This window comes from Rhinoderma darwinii, chromosome 2 (genome assembly GCF_050947455.1).
Source record: "Rhinoderma darwinii isolate aRhiDar2 chromosome 2, aRhiDar2.hap1, whole genome shotgun sequence".
NCBI lineage: Eukaryota > Metazoa > Chordata > Amphibia > Anura > Rhinodermatidae > Rhinoderma > Rhinoderma darwinii.
In genome coordinates, this window is record NC_134688.1 from 300775712 (window position 1) to 300797463 (window position 21752).

General features: G+C 43.3%; 1 protein-coding gene across 1 annotated transcript in view; it reads right to left on the reverse strand.

Annotated features, from left to right (window-relative positions):
• Nucleotides 1-21752, reverse strand: part of TADA2A (transcriptional adaptor 2A) — an 87510-nt gene that overhangs the window by 48976 nt on the left and 16782 nt on the right. Inside the window, exon 2 of the mRNA XM_075853504.1 lies at nucleotides 7859-7965. Coding sequence (XP_075709619.1) covers nucleotides 7859-7965 — 107 coding nt within the window. The remainder of the gene's footprint in view (nucleotides 1-7858; nucleotides 7966-21752) is intronic.

The following is a 21752-nucleotide window of genomic DNA, read 5'->3' on the forward strand; positions in this document are numbered from 1 at the left end:
GCTTGGACATATTTAAAATAAATAAATAAATAAAATGGTATTCATGGACGGGCATTCAGTTTAAAGATGACAGGTCACCTTTCTTGATAGGTTTAATTTTAGCAAATTTCAAGATCGAAAGGAGAAAAGAGGGGTGGCACTGCCCTAACTCAAACACAACGTTGTCCATGCATAGAGATTCTATCCGGCGTGTAATATAGAGTCAGCTCTTAAGTTGTTGCCCACGGGGTGCTCATCGACAGAAAACAGAACGCTGTATAATATAATAGAAGATAGAAATTCGAGGAACTCACGATTTGTGGCAATAAAATGTATTTATTGGAAACGATCTGTCTGTTTGGTGTGGAAGTCCACACCAAAAACAGACCGAGCTCGTTACCAATAAATACGTTTTATTACCACACACAGTGAATGCCTCGACTTTCTATCTTCTACAAATTTTAGTAAATACCGTATTTTTTGGACTATTAGACAAACTTTTTGTCCTAAAAATGTGCTGTAATCTTCTGGTGCATCGAATAGTCCGAACGCAGGCTGCGGTCAGTGCATCTTTGTGGCATATATTTTTGGTTTAACAGTGTAGTAGCAGGAAACTCAGCTCTGTGATTCAAAGGTCCTTGCAGTGTAGTGTTATGGAGGCAGTATGTCCTGTGCGGTGTGTAAAGCATCTGTGTGTTATCTGCTCGCTGAACAGTCACATCTTATACAAGCAATTCTGCAAAATCTGACTGTTCAATAAGCAAGCACAGACATTTGTACACACCGCACAGTAAATCTGTGCAGGTACTGATCTGCAAGGACCGTCTAGCCTCGCCCGCTCGTCCTACGAGTGAGCAGCCCCAACTCTCAAGCAGTGACCTAAGCAGAGTCATCACCATAACCCGTCTCTTCACACCTGATGTCTGGTAAATTCAGGGGAGGGTGAGGGCACGATAGCTGCCAATATGTTGTAACACGGTGGCTAGCATTGTATTGAGGCACGGTGGCTGACATTGAGGTGGTACTTTATCCTAAAGCAGTCCCAAAGGGTGGGAAAAAAAAGATTAAAGAAATAGTACAGCTATGCGACAGCCTAACACATAGCTGCCTGCAGCACCATGCAACTCAGACTGGCATCAGAGGAGGTCAAAGAATACACCTGGTAAAACTTGGTGAATGTGTGCAGCTTTGCATACCTGATCAACTGAAGCTTGATGCCTGACCACCCAAAAGTCACCTCCAGTCTTGTAGATTGGGCAGTGACCCGGAGTGGGGAACCTTACTCTTGGACCGCATTCAATGCGGAATGGTGGCCTTTGACGCTGGCAAGACCTGTGTAGCCCCTTGGGGAAAAAAAAAAGGAATCTGACCGCTAAAACTTCATAAATCCCGCGGAGTGCTCTCACCACATCAAGGCAATGTAAAGCCCGTTCCCTAGGTTGAAGGGGGGGGGGGGGAGAGAGTAGAAAGAAGGGAGAACAATCTCTTCGGAATTATAGAAGGTAGAGATGACCTTTGGTAGGAAGAAAGGGATAGATTTGAAAAACACCTTATCCTTGTGGATGACTAAGAAGGGGGACCTGCAGGATAGGGCAGCTGGTTCTGCAACCCTTCTGATTGCGACTATCAGGAAGGCCACACTCCAAGAGAGTTAATGCAGTGAAACATCCTGCAAAGGTTCAAAGGGAGCAATCTGAAGAGCCTCCAAAACCAAAATAAGATCCCAAGGCTCAGTGGGATGTCTCAATTGAAGGATGGCATGAACCGACAGTTAAATCTTCACTTGAGAACAAAAGGGCCGGGGCCTGCAAAAAAAGTACGGTCAGAGCAGAAACCTGACCTTTGGCCCTTGGAATCTCAGATTTAACAGACACCACGTTAAACGCTTATGATGTAAAAGTTGGGAGTAATAGCTGACCTTGGGAAAGGAGTTCGGGTTAAGTGGGAAAGTGCGTCTGAGCAGGTAGACTAGATTGGCATACAAGGCCCTAAAGGCCAAAATGGTGCCACCAGGATTGCAGAAACACCATCCCTCGAGCCTCTTGAGCACTTTGGGCAAAAGTGGAAAGAGAGGGAACAGATACAGGAGTGAGAACCCATCCCAGTGACCAGGACATTGACCGCGATGACCTTAGGATCTTTTGCTCTGGCCACATAGGTTGGAACCTAACGCAAAGAGATCCACATCAGATGTGCCCCACTTCTCTCAAAGGTGATGGAAGACGTCTGGGTGAAGTGACCACTCCCCTGGATCCAGCTTCTTTTGACTTAGGAAGTCTGTAGCCCAGTTGTCTACGCCTGGGGTGTGGACAGTTGGTACATGAGCTTCTGCCAAAAAAATAATCCAAGACCCAAGTACCTGACAGACTCCTGGTGCCACCTTGATAGATGAGGTAGGCAACCGCCGTAGAGTTGTTGGTCTGGATCCTGACTGAGCGACCCTGGAAAAGGAGCATCCAATAAGAATGAGCCAGGAACAATGCTCTTTGTTTCAGAAGATTGATCTATAGGTTTGACTTTTTCGTCAACCAGGTGCCCTGGACTGTTTGGAGGCCGAAGACTGCACACCACTGAAACAGATTTGCGTTTGAGTAGAGGCTGAAAATGTTCCGCCTGTGGAACGAATGAACACCCTGGGAAAAAGCAGAGGCGCAATCTGGTGTGCATGATGGAGGCGGCAGAAAAAAAACCTTCCTGCTGGAAGGGTAGGGGAACTATATCTTGTAACCTGTCAACACTACTTCTAAAAACTCGGGCGTCATCCGCATAAGTAAGCCATGTCTCCTGTAAGGAAAGTAGTCATCCCCCCACTTGAACATCCAATACAAGTGGGGAGATACCTGCATTGCAAAGATGTCATGGCAAAGGAGGACTTCTGGGGCATAGGACATGGTGACCATGCAGGTCTGGGCTTGAAGGAAGGACATCTTGGCTCGGTGGCGAGCAGTCCTCCTGTCCGGTCTCTAGGAAGAAGAGTTCAGAAACTACCGAAATCAGAGAGAATGTTGCGATCGGAGTCGGTGGTTCCTCGGCAATAGACTTCGCAGTCATTTTGAAAAAAAAAAAGTCATCACCTATAAAAGAAAGGCCAACAAAGGCTTTTTTTGGAAGTCTGGTCAGCCACTTAGGATTTAGGGTATGTTCACACGCAAACGCAAAATACGTCTGAAATTACGGAGCTGTTTTCAGGCGAAAACAGCTCCTGAATTTTAGAAGTTTTTGCAAGTACTCGCGTTTTTCGCGGCGTCCATTACGGACGTAATTGGAGCTGTTTTTTCAATGGAGTCAATGAAAAACGCGGGCGTCTTTTTACGTGCCGTCTTGACAGCGACGCGTAAAATTACACCTCGTCTGAACAGAACATCGAAAACCCATTGCAAGCAATGGGCAGATGTTTGCAGGCGTAATGTAGCCGTCTTTTCAGGCGTAATTTGAGGCGTAAAGAGCCCGAATTACGCCTGAAAATAGGTCGTGTGAACATACCCTTAAGCTAAATAGAGCACTGCATGGCAAAAAGATTAACGGATGTGTGAACAATAAAAGAAGCGGACTCACGGGAAGCCTCAAAAATTAATTTAAAAGCTGAAATTACCCGAGAAGCAAGGTCAGACATGACCTGTTGCAGCGCACCTTCCAGAATACCACGGAGTAGCCGAGTAATCCTTACTCACCCAAGCGGATGCAAAGACTGGGCACAGAGGTGAACTTGCTGCTACGAAAGATGGGAATTCAGCGTCTTGTCAATAGGGCCACTGAGTGATGCCGCATCGGACAGTGGGATGGTGATTCACAGCCGTGAACCATTTAAAAATGTATTCTTCCTATAAGGGAGACAGTGTTAAAGCGCTTGAAAAAGTCAGGATGCTTCTACGCTTTGCATAAAATCACCTCAAACTCACTATGGTTTGGAAAGTAGTCTTTGGCGCCATAAGGGAGCATCTTCTTGCAAGTTGGGTCATCCTTTACATGAAGAGTGTCCCGAACCACGTGTATTAGAGGCTGCATGGCGGCTGCCAATTGGGAGTGCCGCTACAGTTTTGAATCGGTGGATACATGGTAGAACAGCAATTGATCCTGTTTGGAAGCAGTATCTCCATTCATGACTCCAATAGGGTAACTTGGAAGGGAACCTGAAGAGGAACGGGTTCGGTCTCTAGTACTTCTCTTATGAGGTCTGCCGCGAGAGGTAGATGATGCTGCATCCCTGTAGGACAGAAGGGCGTTAAGCTCAGCTGCTATCTTGGAAGGCGGGAATTCTAAAGACTCAACCATGGTTTTGGGAGAATCTGGAAATGTTACCTAAAACCTGAGCAAAGGACGAGGCCCATTCAGGGAGTGCCACATCCTGGGGTGGGGGGGGGGGCTGGGTTGTGCCTGGCGGAATCCTCCCGAGAATAGGACGTCACAAGGGAGTGGGGGACAGACAACACTGAAAAAACAAATGTCAGTGTCAATGGAAGCGTGAACCCTGGGGAGAGCTGCAACCGGCAAAAAATTATATGACTCCTTTAAGAGGAAACAATGAGAAAAACGGTCCTAAGGCTGGCCTACCAGACCCCCATGCGTTGTGTCTCTAGGCAGATCTGGTAAAAAAAATAGATTTAAAAAAAAAAAAAAAAACCTTGCTGCGTTTTTGGTGCTGTTTTTTCTAGAGAGTCTATGAAAAACGGCTCAAAAAACGTCTTAAGCGACATGCATTTTGAAAAACGGCTGTGTAAAAAACGCCCCGTCAGAGAACGCAGTTTTTCCCATTGAAATCTATGGCCAGATGTTTGGTGGCGTTCTGCTTCCGACTTTTCAGCCGTTTTTCGGGACGTTTACGGCCCTGAAGAACGACTGAAAACACTCCGTGTGTACATACCCTAACAAGCCACCAACAATAAATTGTGAGCTATGAAATTCCTTTGCTCAGTCACAGACAATAGGAAGTTGCTAGCTGCTTTTAGGGCGGCAGTTGGCTCCCTTACCTACTGTGCAGCTATACAGGTTGCACATATGATATGCCCGCCCGAGACTTGTCACTTCTCTCTATCCTCTCCTCCTGTCCCACACACTGCTTGAATCAGTGCCAAGGCTGCTGTAATTACAGATAGCTTATTTTAGCTATAGGACATGAGCAGGGAAGAAGTATAGGGCTGCCGTAATTCTAGTCTCCCACTATTCTGCCCCATATACAAAATGAATGAAGCGTGCAGCCTGCAAGTAAATGAAGTTACCAACAGCACCTACCACTCATTTAATTCTAAAGCAGAAACTCACACCTAAAAACGGATCCTTAGGCCAGGACCACACACACAGTTTTGATGCAGTTTTTGGCTCCGTTTTTTTTAGCCAAAGCCTGAAGTGTATCCATAAAGAATGAAAAAGGTATAAAGAAAGGACTTTTCTTTTGTATCCGCTCCTGCGTTTGGCTCAAAAACCGGACCCAAAAACTGCCACAAAATCTGCATCAAAACGGTGCTGGCCTAAAGAAGATTTTAATTGGATCACTGGAGGTATGCTTTAGAGCACATCTGTCACCATACTATGCCGCCTTGGGTTTAAGGGCAGCAAAGAATCCACTTTAATATTAGACCAGACTGCACATACAAAAATGTGTGTGTTGTTTGGCGAATAGCACCTAACAAAGAATACAGCGGCCTCGTGTCTGCATTTTTAATGAAAGGAGTGTGAGGCGAGTTGGAGTACCCTCTATAGACAGTAACCGCTGGGGTATAAGTACCACAGCTTAACAATATAGGTTGTAGAGAAAAGAAGAATGTAGAATAAGAAGAAAAGAAAGGGGTACACAAGACCGGTGGCTGCTTTTTAGCTATTCTCCATTAAGACAGAGCAACAATTGGTCTACTGGGAGTGTGAGTTAGTGTGAAATCCACAGATGCTATGGATATTACACTACCCCTACACCCACCTATGCTTTACACTGCAGCTCCGCTTGTTCAGATTGGCTGCTGTGTAGAAGCACAACGCCACCACAGGTTAAGCAGGAAGAGCATGAAGTGTTGATTATAATCTGCAATCTCCAATGAAAAAAAGTTTTTAAAATGCTAACATGTTCAGTTTCACACTGCTGTTCAGTGTTCCGTTCTGAGCCTTCCTTCGCAGTTTCATCCATACGATGGCAAAAATAGCGCAACAGGTTTCTCTGGTCAAAACAACAGACACCATGCCGAAACCAAATGGACCCCATTTTAAGGCCTCATTTACACGAGCGTAATATACGCGCGTGCGACGCGCGTGCTTTTCACGCGTGTCGTACGCACCTATATTACTCTATGGGGCAGTGCAGACGATGCCTGAATTTTGCGCAGCGCGAGTGCGTTGCGTAAAACTCACGACATGTTCTATAATCGTGCGTTTTTCGCGCATCACGCACCCATTGAAGTCAATGGGTGCGTGAAAACCACGAAGGTCGCACGGAAGCACTTCCGTGCTAACTGCGTGATTCGCGCAAGAGCTGTCAAACTGAATGTAAACAGAAAAGCACCACAAGCTTTTCTGTTTACAAATATCCAAACGGAGTGTCTTAGACATGAGCGAACCGAACTTTACCGGGTTCGGCCGAACTCGTTTTGACCGAACCCGGAAGGAGACAGTCACTGTGCAGGGTGCTGAAAGAGTTAAACTGGTTCAGCACCCTGGACAGTGACTTCCGAATCCAATATACGTGAACGTGTAAAAAAAAAAAAAAAAATAAGTTCTGACTTACCGATAACTCCCGGCTTCTTCCTCCAGTCTGACCTCCCGGGATGGCAATTCAGTCCAAGTGACAGCTGCAGCCAATCACAAGTCAAGCACAGGCTGCAGTGGTCACATGGACTGCCGCGTCATCCAGGGAGGTGGGGCCAGATCTCGAGAGGCGCGTCACCAAGGCAACGGCCGGGAAGTTCTCGGTAAGTACGAACCTCTTTTTTTTTAAACAGGTTACTCGATATGGTGATCGGAATGCACTGTCGAGGGTGCTGAAAGAGTTACTGCCGATCAGTTAACTCTTTCAGCACCATGGACAGTGACTGACGTAGACTAGCCTCATCTCTATGATGGCGGCTGCGCGAAAATCACGCAGCCGCGCATCATACACGGATGACACACGGAGCTGTCAATTGCCTTTTGCGCACGCAAAACGCTGCGTTTTTTGCGCGCGCAAAACGCACACGCTCGTGTAAATGAGGCCTAAGTGAAAGCCTCATGGATCCGGCATTATGAAACTTATGTCTGAAAGAAACATCTGGTATATTTTTCATATACCAAAAACCTGTCAAATCCAGCTGATTTTAATAAAGATTTTTAATGCCGTTTTTTAGGCCAAAACTAGTACTGGATTTATTTAAAAAAACAAAAAAAAAACAGTAGAATCTATCCTTTAGGCTAGGGCTTTATGGCCACTTTGGCTGAATTGCAGTAATAACCATGTCAGTGGCAACCTGCAAGTCGCAACACAGAAACATTAATTTTAATCTCTGCGATGCGGCCAACGTTAACACAGCGATCTTTGGCCGTGCGACCTGTGTCATGGTCAAAGTAGCCCTAGCCTTAGGTTCCTGATCACACAAAGTTTTTTGCTGGTTTAAATAATCTGCCTTAAAATTCCTTCTCATTGCCGCATTTTTCGTGGTGTTTTTCTACCGCGGTCATTGAGAGCCGCGGGCAAAAAACGCAGCAAAAACCACTCTCTGTCTCTCATTGATGTCAATGGGAGGTCAGGGACCGAAACGCCCGCAGATAGGGCAAGAATCAATGGGAGGCATTTTCTGACTTTTTTGGGCGTATTTTTTTTGCTTGAGAAAGTCCATCAATACAGCTGAACAACAGTTGATCATGTGAATACTCCCCAAGAGCTATGCAGAGGGAAATCCAACTAAAACTAGAGACTCCTTACCTGCAAGCAAAGTAGAAATTCAGGTGGTCCGCAGTCAGCACACTTGATATATGGCTCCATAAGATAAGAGGAACAGCCACGACATGGTGGTTTATCAAAAGCATCACCTAAAGAATAAATCAGGGGAAAAAGTTATAAAAAAAAATTAAATTGGGATGACTCCCAGAAAGAGCAAACTCCACAGCAGGCTTCCTCCCCCCTTGTGAACACAGAAGAGCTACATTTCCCCCTTCCTCACCAGGGTGCCACAGGTGTCCAGCCCTCCTCTCTCCCAATAGTCACAGCAAGGCTTCCTCCATCTGTCTCTGCTAACATGTCAGCTTACTCCGCCCTCCAGGAGCGGGCTGTGTCTGCTTCTGCAGGAAGAGATGGAGCCGACACTGTTCAGCTCAATGGAATCGCCGCTGGGAATCACACAGCCACCAAATATATGAAGGGTAGTTAACAAAATCTGGTGGACATGGAAGGTTTTCTAGTCACCATAGTGGCCTGGTATTGTCCAGAACGGTCCTGGTGATCTTGGAGAAACCAAAAAGGAAAAAGGTATCTCCTACATTAACACCTTCAGGACCAAGCCAATTTTGGCCTTAAGGACCACAAGATTTTTTTTGTTTTTGAGTCGCTGTATTTCGAGACAACTTTTTTGGTTTTCTATCGTCATAGCTGTATGAGGGCTTGTTTTTTTGCAGAAGTTATCATTTTCAATAGCACCATCTTGGGGGCCTCTTGCAGTAAAGGAAAAGCTTGAATGGAGCAGAGGTCGAGCACGTGTCCGCAGCGCTCTTTAACTTCTATAAGAATGACAGAAACAGTCAAGCAAGGTACTCGGCAGTTTCCACCATTCCCATAGACTTTGAATGGGGCAGCAGCACGCTTGCTCGACTGCCACCCCATTTAATATCCTCCCCACTGCGGTCAAGTGGTGCAAAAGAATGGGGGTTCGGGACCCCTGTATATGTGATCAGTGTGGGTCCCAGCGGTGGGGCCTCCAGCGATTAGCCAATTATCACCTATCCTATGACTGCATCATCCAATAGAGAGGGCCACCGGGATGTGACGTCAGTGACTGCTATTGGAGTACATAGCCACCTGATGTCACATGGACAGCCTGGGAACAACAGAGTGGCAGCGAGTAGATTTCCAAAGTACTAGTCCTTCTCAAATAAATTAAAACATAAAAAACTTGAATTACTGAACTAAATTAATTCAAAAAGTTAAACTCATATTATATAAATTCATTACACACAAAGTGATCTACTGTATTTCCAGCTTTTTTTTTTTTCTTTTAATGTTGATGATTATGGCTAACAGTTAATGAAAACCCCAAATTTAGTCTCTCAGAAAACTAGAATATTAAATAAGCCCAATTTCAAAAATGATTTTTAATACCGAAATATTGGCCTACTGAAATGTACAGTATATGCCCTCAATACTTGGTCGGGCTCCTTTTGCATGAATTACTGCATCAACGCGGCGTGGCATGGAGGCGATCAGCCTGTGGCACTGCTGAGGTGTTATGGAAGCCCAGGTTGCATGATAGAGGCCTTCAGCTCGTCTGCATTGTTGGGTCTGGGGTCTCATCTTCCTCTTGACAATATCCCATAGATTCTCTATGGGGTTTAGGTTAGGCGAGTTTGCTGGCCAATCAAGCACAGTGATACCGTGGTTATTAAACCAGGTATTGGTACTTTTGGCAGTGTGGGCAGGTGCCAAGTCCTGCTGGAAATGAAATCTGCATCTCCATAAAGCTTGTCAGCAGAGGGAAGCACGAAGTGCTCTAAAATTTCCTGCTAGACGCTGCGTTGACTCTGGACTTGATATAACACAGTGGACTAACACCAGCAGATGACATGGCTCCCCAAACCATCACTGACTGTGGAAACTTCACACTGGGCCACAAGCAACTTGGATTGATGCCTCTCCACTCTTCCTCCAGACTCTGGGACCTTGATCTCCAAATGAAATGCAAAATTGACTTTCATCTGCAAATAGGACTTTGAACCACTGAGCAACAATGCTGCCTGCTGCCTTGTGATTTTATTGTCCCGACTATCGTTTAAACAATTTTATATATTTAAAATCAGCATTACGCTGTATTGTTTATATTGTGGTTTGTTTACAATATTTTGCGCATTGAAAGCAATTTCATTGCGTAAGTCGCATTAAAAGTCTGTTCGTTACGCCCGTGTTCGAGGCATCCTATTGGTCTAAAGCCACCTCAATACCCGCCCCGTTCTTTCTTTGATTACGCCTCAATGCAAGCACTGTTATTTTCATTCATGTTAATCCTCAGTGCCCGCCCACCCCGCAAAGATAGTATCTACAGAGATAATGGCACTGAGAAATAACATGTATTCACGTTATTCCTCAGTGCCATTATCACTGTAGATACCATCTTTGCGGGGCACGCAGGCACTGAGGAATAACATCAATGAAGATAAAATAGTGCTTGCATTGAGGCATAATCAAAGAAAGAAGAGGGCGGGTATTAAGGAGGTTTAGGATACCTCGAACACAGGCACAATGAACTTACTGTTAAAACGCATGCGCAATGAAATTGCTTTCAATGCGCAAAATTTTGTAGGTTACTGCGCATGCGTAGGCGCAAGGGGAAGAAGACGTCATTCGGAAGAGAAGAAGCAAGAAGACCGGAAGAGGAGCTCGTCCAGAAGTCAGGATTGAAGAAGACCGAACGAGACGTCAGAGGAAGAGAAAAGGTTCAGACTGTGCTGGAGTAACGGGTCATATAGTATCATGATCCTAATTACCATTTGTGCAAGTGGAATTAGAAGACATCTGCAACTTTGAGACGGTAAGAATATTTAAAAAATACTTGAATATTTAATAGGTATTGCTTGATAGTTTTTCAAAAGTGGACAACCCCTTTAAAGTTTTATGCCTTATTGTAATCGGTTTATATTGGCTCCGTATCCTGTTGTTATAGAGTAGAATCCAAATATAAAGACAATATTATTGTATGGAACTATTCACACATTCACATTTCAAGACGGCCATACTACTAAGTAAAATCTGTAATATTTCAATATGCAGTAGCCTCCAACTGCAGTCGTTCAATGCCTGGTATCCTCCACAGAGAAGTTAGAAGTCATTTTAAATCGTTATGGCTTACATATTACTTATTTGTATCTGCAACATTGGGGGAAATAACGATGAAAATACAAATGAAAAAACACTGAAACAACCCAGAACTTAACCCCGTAAGGACGCAGCCACTTTTGGACCATATGACAGAGCCTCATTTTTTAAATCTGACATGTGTCACTTTATGTGGTAATAACTTGGGAATGCTTTTACTTATCCAAGCGATTCTGAGACTGTTTTCGCGTGACATATTGTACTTTAAGTTAGTGAAAAAATTTGGTCGATATATTCAATATTTGTGTGAAAAACACCAAAATTTTGAGAAAACGTGCAAAAAATTAGCATTTTCTAAATTCAAATGTATTTGCTTGTAAGACAGATAGTTATACCACACAAAATAGTGACTAGTTAACATTTCCCATATGTCTACTTTAGATTGGCATCGTTTTTTGAACATCCTTTTATTTTTCTAGGACGTTACAAGGCTTATAAGTTTAGCAGCAATTTCTCACATTTTCAAGAAAAGGCCTATTTTTTTAGGGAACAGTTCAGTTCTGAAGTGGCCTTGAGGGCCTTATATATTAGGAAACCCCCACAAATCACCCCATTTTAAAAACTGCACCCCTTAAAGTATTCAAAACAGCATTTAGAAAGTTTCTCAACCCTTTATGCGCTTCACAGGAATTAAAGCAAAGTGGAAGGGAAATTTGCAAATGTCATTATTTTTTGCAGAAATTCCATTTTAATCTTTTTTTCCTGTAATACTGAGGGTTGTTTTTTTTTTTTACCAGAGAAACACAACTGAATATTTATTGCCCTGATTCTGAAGTTTTTCGAAATATCCCACATGTGACCCTAGTGTGCTACTGAACTGAAACAAAAGCCCCAGAAGCAAAGGAGTACCTAAAGGATTTTTGGGCCTTCCTTTTCTTAAATTATGTTTCAGGCACCAGGTCAGGTTACAAGAAGTCTTGTGGTGCAAAAATAAAAGGAAACACCCCAAAAAAGACCCCATTTTGGAAACTACACCGCTTGAGGAATTCATCTAGGGGTGTAGGGAGCATTTTGACCCCACAGGTGTTTCATAGATTTCATTAGAATTGGGCAGTGAAAATGAAAAATTACATTATTTTCCAATAAGATGTAGCTTTACCTCAAAATTTTTATTTTTTTCAACAAATGAGGAAAAGCACCCCAACATTTGTAAAGCAACTTCTCCAGAGTACGGAAATACCAAACATGTGGTCATAAACTGCTGTTTGGGCAAGCGGCAGGACTTGGAAAGGAAGGCACGCCATTTTGCTTTTGGAGTGCTGGATTAATTTCTCTGCACCATGTTGCATTTTTAAAAGGTACTAGTGCAGTGGAAACCCCCCAAAAGTGACTCCATTTGGGAAACTACACCGCTCAAGGAATTTTTCAAGTGGTATAGTGAGCAGTTTGACCCCACATGTGTTTCATAAACTGGGCAGTAAAATAATAAAATTTAGATTTTTCAAAGAAAATGTTGCTTTATCCCCAAATTCATAATTTTCACAAGGGGTTAAAGGGAGAAAAAGCACCCACAGTTTGTAACGCAATTTCTCATGAATACGGCAATACCCCATTTGTGGAGATAAACTGCTGTTTGAGCACGTGGCGGGGCTCAGAGGGTAAAGAGCACCATGCAACATCTGAGGCCTAGTACGATGGCATTTACTGCCCTGTGTCATGAAAACAGAGGTTCTGGGTGTCAAAACATTAGAAACCCAGAAAAGTGACCCCAGAAACTAAACCCCTCAAAGAAATCATCTAGCAGTATAGTGAGAAGATTTATATTGTAATGTAACACCTTTCAAAGTATTCATCCAGAAGGGGCGGTAGGCGGCATCGTCAAAAGGGGATACCAGGCATCGAGCAATCGACCCCCAGTAACACGGGGAATGAACCTCAAGAAACGGACTTAGTGGTAAATATTTCTAGTAAAACATTGTCTGTAACACAATTGGGGGTATTAAGTAAAGGTCTCTCTTTCTGTCCGAATAAAAAAACGGATTGGTTTCAGGTTGAAGCTGACCTCTATAATTTTTTTAGGAGTGTTAAACTCAAAATGTGGTTTACCAATAATGTACCCATTCCTAAGACCAAGCTTACTGAATTAGAGCTCAAAAATTTGGGTCTATACAATAAGAGTGCTTTTGTTCCATCTTTCACTAAGTCTGGGGTTGATGCCTTTATTAATGTTGTGAAAAGAGATATATGCAATTTGAAATCTAGATATGAGTATGAAACATTCACATATAGTAATTTGACAAAGGATGAGGCTGCGGTCCTTGATGAACTGATCCATGATGACAGTATTACTATCAAACCGGCTGATAAAGGCGGGGCTACTGTCATCATGGATACCTCACAATATTTGAAGGAAAATATACCGCCAGCTTGCAGACACAACGATCTATACACCAATCTCGTATGACCCTAAATTTGATATCTCCAGGACTATTCAAAACGCTATCAATGACACCAGTAATGGGGGCCTCATTGATGACGACTTGAAAAAATTTCTGATTGTCGAACATCCCATTACCCCCGTGATATATATATTGCCTAAAATTCATAAAACTCTGACAGACCCGCCAGGGCGACCGATCGTCTCTGGGTCTGACTCTATTTTTTCTAATATAGCGATTTTTCTTGACAGATGTCTAAGGGAATTTGCTATGGGGGCACGTTCTTATATACGGGACACAGCGGATTTTTTAAATAAATTACAGGAGATTAAACTTGATGAAGGAGCGGAGGTCATCTTGGCCTCCTTCGATGTAACTTCGCTTTACACATCCATACAGCATGAGGGTGGATTGAGAGCCGTTGAAATACTATTACAACAATCGGATTACTCTATTGAATGTAAATCCTTTATATTATCACTTTTGGAAATTATTCTATCAAAGAATTATTTCCTTTTTCAAGATCAGTTTTTTATCCAATGCCAGGGAACTGCCATGGGCTCCAACATTGCCCCTACATATGCCAACATATATATGCGTTCACTTGAAGAGGATCTCGTCTATGTGTCCAAACATTTTCGGCATGTGCTGCGATGGTGGAGGTACATAGACGATGTCTTCCTCGTCTGGACTGGCAGTTCCTCTGAGTTTACGGATTTCCATAATTTCTTGAATACCATAGATCAGACAGTGAAGTTTACATTGGTCAGTTCCAAAAGTACTTTGCAATTTTTGGATGTGCTAGTGGAACTGAGTGGAACTACATTCTACACTGATTTATTTGTTAAAACTACGGATAGGAATAGCTTACTGAGATATGACAGCTCACATCCTAGAAAAATGATTAATTCTTTGCCGGTTAGTCAACTTATGCGAACTAAGAGAATCATAGATAGACCTGACAAAACTTTCTGTTGGCCTTGATCAGATGATGGATAAGTTCAAAGCCAGAGGATACCCCAAACGTATATTAGAACAGCACAGACGTAGGGTAGATTCTATCCCTAGAGCTGATCTTTTACAGGACAGGATACACAGGGATCAAAAACGTATCCCATTTATTACCACTCATACACAGATGAGTAATCAGATATATGTAGTTATACGGTTGCATTGGCCCATGTTGGGTCGATGTTTCCCACATGTAGAACCTTTCAGAAGACCGCCCCTGTTCACTTACCGTAGACCACCCAATTTGAGAGATAAGTTAGTCAAATCGGACTTTGGTCCATCAAGAAAAAAACGACAGACTTTTTTATCTTCCCCCCAGGAAGGGCTGTTTCCCATGTCTCAGTTGTACGAACTGCACGCTTTTGGTCAAGGGCAGTCAGTTTGTGCATCCTGATACTGGTAAACAATTCTTCATCAATTACTTTTTGACATGCAATACTGAATTTATTATCTATGTACTCCAATGCCCTTGCCGTCTCCTGTATGTAGGAGAAACGACACTTGATGCTAAAACGAGACTGAACCAACACCGCTATACTATACGAAAAAAGAGACTTGACCTTCCGGTCTCTAAACATTTTTCTGATTTTAAACACGGTGAAAGAGACTTGAAATTTTGGATAGTAGATCATGTACCCCCACTACGCAGGGGTGGCGATAGAGTTAGATTGTTGAAACGCCGCGAGTTGCAGTGGATTTACAGATTGGGTACACATAAACCAGGGGGCTTAAACGTTGAGTTCCTCTAGGTACCGTTATTAAATACATTTTGCATACAGTTACACCTCCTACATTAGATATTCAATCCACGTCTTCCTTGGTATTAGGATTGATTACCATTTCATGTCCTTTTCAAAATTTTATTACATGTTTTTAATACACTTGTCTTTATTCACAGATCACGTATCTTCATATCACATCGCGGCATTGATCGACTCACCGATACTGGGACTGGCTCATTTATACTAATGAAATATGCTTATTGTATTTTCTGTTGAAAATCTTGACAACTATAATTAGTATTTGCCAATATTTGACATGTGGTTTGAGTTAGACATGTACAACTATGCAATATGTGCATTTTTTGCGCTATATGTGTGTATGTGTATATGTGTGTATACACGATCAGGAGTTGATTTATCTTTTCAGAATACCCGTGATTTAGGGTTCTGTATTTAATCCTCTACGTAGTAGACTGAGGTCTCTTTATATACACACATACATATTTGACATTCTAGTACATATTGTCTTCCTGTATCAAATAGGAGTGATAAAATTCCATTTCTCATTGTGGATTTTCTTCGCATGTCTATGATTGGCATTTGCCCTCTTCGGGTATGGCTGATTGGCGTTCCCTTCGTGACTGCGCATGCGTGACATGCGCAGCACGAATACTAAAGCTTCCAATGCTTCTGACAGCTCGACAATGGTGATTGCAGCACATGTTTTGTGTTTACGTTGGAGCCGGATCCTTATTCTCGGTGAGTCCCTCAAGTGTAGTGATATCTACACATGTGCACGATCCTATCTAATTATATACAATTTAAAGATTGTTAGACTATATAACTTTCTGTAATGTATTATGTTATGTATTACAGTCCTGTTGTGATAGTATCTTTTTAACACATTCCTCACTCATTTAATGTTGCATATATGAATTCACTATGTACCTTTTGGCAACCTTATATGTGTTGTTGCATTTTATTGGCACTACTTTTTTATAATATTGGTTCTCCTATAAATGTTTGGTCATGACATGAATCTGTTCACTTGAGAAAGGCTCCTGTGTTGAGCTGAAACGTCGTGTGTATATGGACCAATAAAGCACCTTTTTCTACCTTGCTTATACCTTGGAGTGCTGCCTGATTTTTGGATTCTTCTTCATCTAGGGGTATAGTGAGAATTTTTAATTTGTGAAGGGACAGCCCTCTAGGTATTCATCTAGGGGTATAATAAGAAATACTTTCATTTAAAAAAATAAGGGGGGCAACCTGGAAAACCCGCAATGGAGGGAGAGGGAATGGCAGGTCCCACTACCAACCTACCCACCATTCCATAAAATCCAGCCCAAAAAATAAATCAAAGGCCTCAGCAAAAAAAAGATTTGCTGAGACAACCAATCTCATCTGGATTTATTCCTCTCGCCCAGATTTGCAACCTAGGTGAGAAAGACACTCCCTCGGGTCCTTGGTATAGTGAGAATTTGTAGTTTTGTTTTAGGTGGTTTTTTTTTACAAATTTTAAATGATCAAATTTTAAATGGGGCTGGTCAGTAAAAAATTTAATAATTGGTCATGGCCAATATGGGAGACAGAAAAGATGAATGAAAAATAAATAAATAAAAAATCCAAGGAGGTATGATAGATTTTGAAACATTGTTTCATGCACAGGCCGGGATTTGTGTGTGACTCGTCTCACAATGGTATGTGGTGTCCTTACGAATGCCTCGCTTGGCGCACACACAGCATTTTTTGGGGGGCTTCTGTGGGGAAACGCTGAACGGGAATTATCCTGCTGACGGAAGAACCAGATGAACTGCCCTCTCCTACCTGGTCACCAAATATCAGGGACTTGATGACCTTTTCCTGAAATTGCAGGAACGTATCCCCACTGCCGGCATATCCGCAGAGGACAAAGGCGTTGTATAAACTCATCTGTGTAAGATGCACAGACAGCTTTTTATACCATACCTTGGTCTTGCGCATGGCGCTGTATGGTTTTATAACCTGGTCAGACAGGTCAACGCCACCCATATATTTGTTGTACTCCTGTACACAATATGGTTTGGGAACTTGGGTGGTGGATCCACGTACAGGGACAATGCTGCCTCTGCTGTCATGAATGCTGGTCAGTATAAGGACGTCCCTTTTATCCCTATACTTCAGGAGGAGCAGATCGTCGCTGCAGACAGCTCTGCTCTCTCCTAATTTTAGGATCTGACCCAGCAAAGTTTTGGGGAGGCCCTTCTGATTTTTGCGGATTGTTCCGCACGCCAAGGTGGATCTGGACGAGAGAACTTTTAACAATGGGACATTATTGTAAAAGTTGTCCAGATAAAGATGATATCCTTTGCCAAGTAAAGGATGGATTCATCCACCGAAATATTTTGTTGGGGGGTATAAACTTGGGAAAAAATTTGGGCGTAGTGGGCAATTAATGGTCTTATTTTATACAGCCTATCAAAATTTGGGTCCTGTGGGGGTGGGCAGTGACTATTGTCATTGTAATGCAGGAACTTCAGGATGGCTTCGAATCGCATCCTTGTCATTACTATGCGGTAAAGACGGGTATTATATAAATTATCAGGGGGACCAATAGTCTCTAATACTGGGCTTTTTTATGAGACCAAAACTTAAAAATAAGCCCCAAAACTTCCGCAATTCCACTGGGTTTGTGGGGGTTAAATTTTGGCCTCTCTCAAAATGAGTCGGGATTCTGGGCGATAAATGTTGGTCTGCTGGACAATTAATTCTAAAAGGGCGTCTTAAAAAAAAAAAAGTAAAAAAAAAAAATCAATGGGGCTGAAACCCGTAATTTCAATTTGAATGCCTGAGGGGGCTGTAAATTCAGGCACCTGGGGGGTATAATTATCCGCAGCTTCCCAGGTCAGCTCAGGCAGAGAAGGACCTACGGCTCTTCTGCGCCTACTGGGGGGTGCGGACTCAGAGTCACTGGATGCAGAGGAAAATGGAAGCACGAATTGTGCTTCACCTTCACTCACGCTGTCCGTATCGGAACACAGCATTTCATATGCTTCCTCGACTGAGAAGACTCTTTTGGCCATACTAACAAACACATTTATTTTTTTTTTTAAATTTTTTGAAAAACTTTTTTTTATCAAAAAATAAACTGCTACTCTCAACTGTGGAATGAGAACAGTCCAGCGACCCTGCTGTATTCAATTAGTAAGGGTACCCTACCTACCAGGGGAAAAACTAAATGAGACGTGGCATTGCTACCCAACAGGGAACTCGGGCAGTGGGCAATCTAGGGACACAGAAGGGTGATGGCGACTGGGTACTGCGACAGGTGATCGATGGGCACAGATCACAGCACGGCAGGACGACACTGTGGGGGACTGAAATGATTATATATTTTGTTTTTTTCTTAACCAGTGGGCACCAAAGGGGGTGATCACTGGTTAGTGGGCAGAAAAGGGTCAGATCGCTGTTTTTTTGGTTTTTTTTTTTCACAATCTTCACTGTATTTGTACTTGCTTCCGACTCTAAGGCTGGGTTCACACGACCAATTTTCAGGCGTAAACGAGGCGTATTATGCCTCGATTTACGCCTGAAAATACGGCTCCAATACGTCGGGAAACATCTGCCCATTCATTTGAATGGGTTTGCCGACGTACTGTGCCGACGACCTGTAATTTACGTGTCGTCGTTTGACAGCTGTATAATGACGACGCGTAAAATGACTGCCTCGTCAAAGAAGTGCAGGACACTTCTTTGGAGCGGTTTTCTCATAGACTCCAATGAAAACAGCTCCAAAAACGGACGTAAAAAACGCAGCGAAAACTGCGAGTAGCCCAAAAAACGTATGAAAATCAGGGGCTGTTTTTCTTGAAAACAGCTCCGTATTTTCAGACGTAATTGCAGTTATCGTGTGCACATACCCTAACAAGCTCTCTGACAGGAATGAGCTTGTCAGAGACGGAGATGCCGGCAAAACACTGCTCCTGCGCTGTGATTTGCCGGTCAGTACTAACTGGCCAATCACAGCTCGTGCCGGCACGGGACCACTCTGATTGGTCCTGTGCCGCGAGTCCTGCTCGGCAACTGTCTATGACTGTCTATGACACCATGTTCCCTTCGCGGGAAGGGGTTAAAGGCTATATGAAAAGGTTTTGTTTTTTTAAATAAAATAAAAACGTGCATCAGTGTGATTGGTGCAACTTTGTAATTACATTTTATTTTAAAAAAAAATCTTTTTCAGATACAACTGTTTTGTAACCTGTATACAGAGCAGCTGCATCTACCACTGAAACCTGTACTCGTCAGGTCAGCGGAACAGACAGGTTCAGTGTCAGCAGGTCCTGCGTCTCATCAAGCCGTATACCGATCACATCTTAGTTCATAAATAATAAAAACTGTAATTACAAAGTTGCACCAATCACGCTGATGCACATTTTTATATTTAAAAGTTTTATTTTTTTCCAAAGGTGTACATAGCCTTTAAAGCAGCCACGGTTCATGCCCATACCCTGCGGCAAATTTTATGATCTATTATTGCTGTCATTTAATAGGAACCTTTATTGATTACGTCCAGTAGATAAAAATGTGCCTTAGTCATGTGATGGACACAGTATATACACCTGTGTCCAAGGGTGTAGCTAGGGGAGGCAGGCAGGGCAGCACGAGCATAGTTGCCAACAGTCACAGTCCCGGCAAACTCCATATTCAATTGCATCTGCATCCTCAGAACGCAGATACAATGGAAAATTATGGCAGAGCAGGAAACTATCCGCTCCCTGCTCTGCCTCCTGGAGCGGAATCCCCGGTCGGCAACGCTCTGGCCGGGGATTCCGCTCCTAGAGATAGCTCCAGTTGCAAGAACTACCAGAAGGGGAGTGGCTGTGTGTGGCACGATCTACCAGGGGGGGGGGGGGGTTGTGTGGGGCATCTACAAGAGGAAGCTGTTCATTATGTCACCATATAGTTTCATTAGCCTCAGTTACACAATCTGTTTCATTTAGGCACACTGACCTCTTTAAGGCATGTCCACACGGAGGAATTTTGAGGGGGAATCCACCGCAAAATTCCGCCTACCATTCATTTCAATGGGAGTCATAGGATCGATCTTCGGGCGGATTCCGCCCCAACCTCCCACGGATGTCAATGGGAGGAATCTTCCGGACATCGGAAGGAAAAGTTCCGTGGCGGATTTTGCGGTGGGACCTGCTACACAAAATCCGCCGTGCACTAGCACTTTCTCTCGTCCTTCAAGCAGCACTGAGGGGTAAGTGAGGATTGCTCCTAATTAGGACAGAAGAACACGCAAGGGTTAACAAACAATTTACAACTGCTGTCCCTTTAAATACTCCACCAAGACAAGGAAGAGGCGTGTTTTTTCTTCTGTCCTAATCAGGATGTCCTGCTATCCATTTCGGAATCCGCTCTCTGCTTCCCCCGGGTTGGGTAGCCGTGGTGCTGCTCTAGGGGGTCGTAGCCTCATCCCCTGCTATGTCGCGCTACGAGTACCTGGCTATGTCTTGGAAAACCTTGTGTATCCCACTTCTGACACGCGGAATCCTCTATAGGAAGTGGGGCAGTGGAGAGAGAGCAGTCACAGCTTCTATATACGCCGACGGTGTTGTAAGTATAGGTTCCGCAAACATGTGTGCCCCACTTCCGGTGGTGACAGGAAGTGGGGGAGAGACTGAAAGTTCTACAGGAGCAGCCTTCTCTGGGCGGGGCAGGAGATTTAAAAGCCTCTCACTTTGTCTGTCCAAGGCGTTCGACAAAAGTGGAATATAAGAAAAGAAAAAAAAAAAGAAAAAAAAAGAAATCTGAAAAACATCATAGAGGGTCTAAACATCATAAAAAATAACTCCTTCCTCCTTGGAGTTGGAGACTATAGTCTTGTCCTAAGGTGAAATAGCAGATGTTTCTGAAGATTCCTTTCTGTTCCATAAAAACAAAGCTTCTAAGCTGATCAAGGCTGTTAAAGGAGTTCTGGAAACTGATGAATCCAATAAGAATCGTTAATAAAGATTCTCTTTTCTATTTACCTAGAAAAAAGGCGAATGTACTGCCCAGTCATCCGGAGCTAAAAAAATATCTGAACAGGGCTGGGGCAATCGGGGGAATAAACGACCCTAAAGAATCGGAAGAGTGGAAACTCTCTCCAAAAAATGGACCTCCCTGTGGCAAGATTTTATTTTTATTTTTTTTACAATCAGCCTTTCCAACTGATGAAATATCCCTCCTGAAAGAGACACTTGACAGGAAAGCAGACTATGCTAAGGAAAAGTTACTAGGTTTCTGCTTCAATCTGTAAGTCCTCTCTGGCTGCGGTACCGGTCGGTCGTGCACTCAGGCTATGGTGGAGTCAATCGGGTCATGATATCTTGGATGGTGTTTCTTGGGAAGACATTTTTCAAGATATATCTACTCTTAAGCTCGCAGCTGATTTTCTATGTAGATACACTCAGACTTTGACAAGAATCTGACGTTATCAAATTCTATGCGCTATGGATCAAGCTGTGGTCAGGAGGTTTGGCTTCCAGTCATCATTTCTGCTCTCTTCCCTTTCACCCTTCTCTCTTCGGGAAAGATCTCAAGGATGTCTTGAAGAATCTGAGTGAAGAAAAAGGGAATTCGCTTCCACAGGTTCCTAACAGA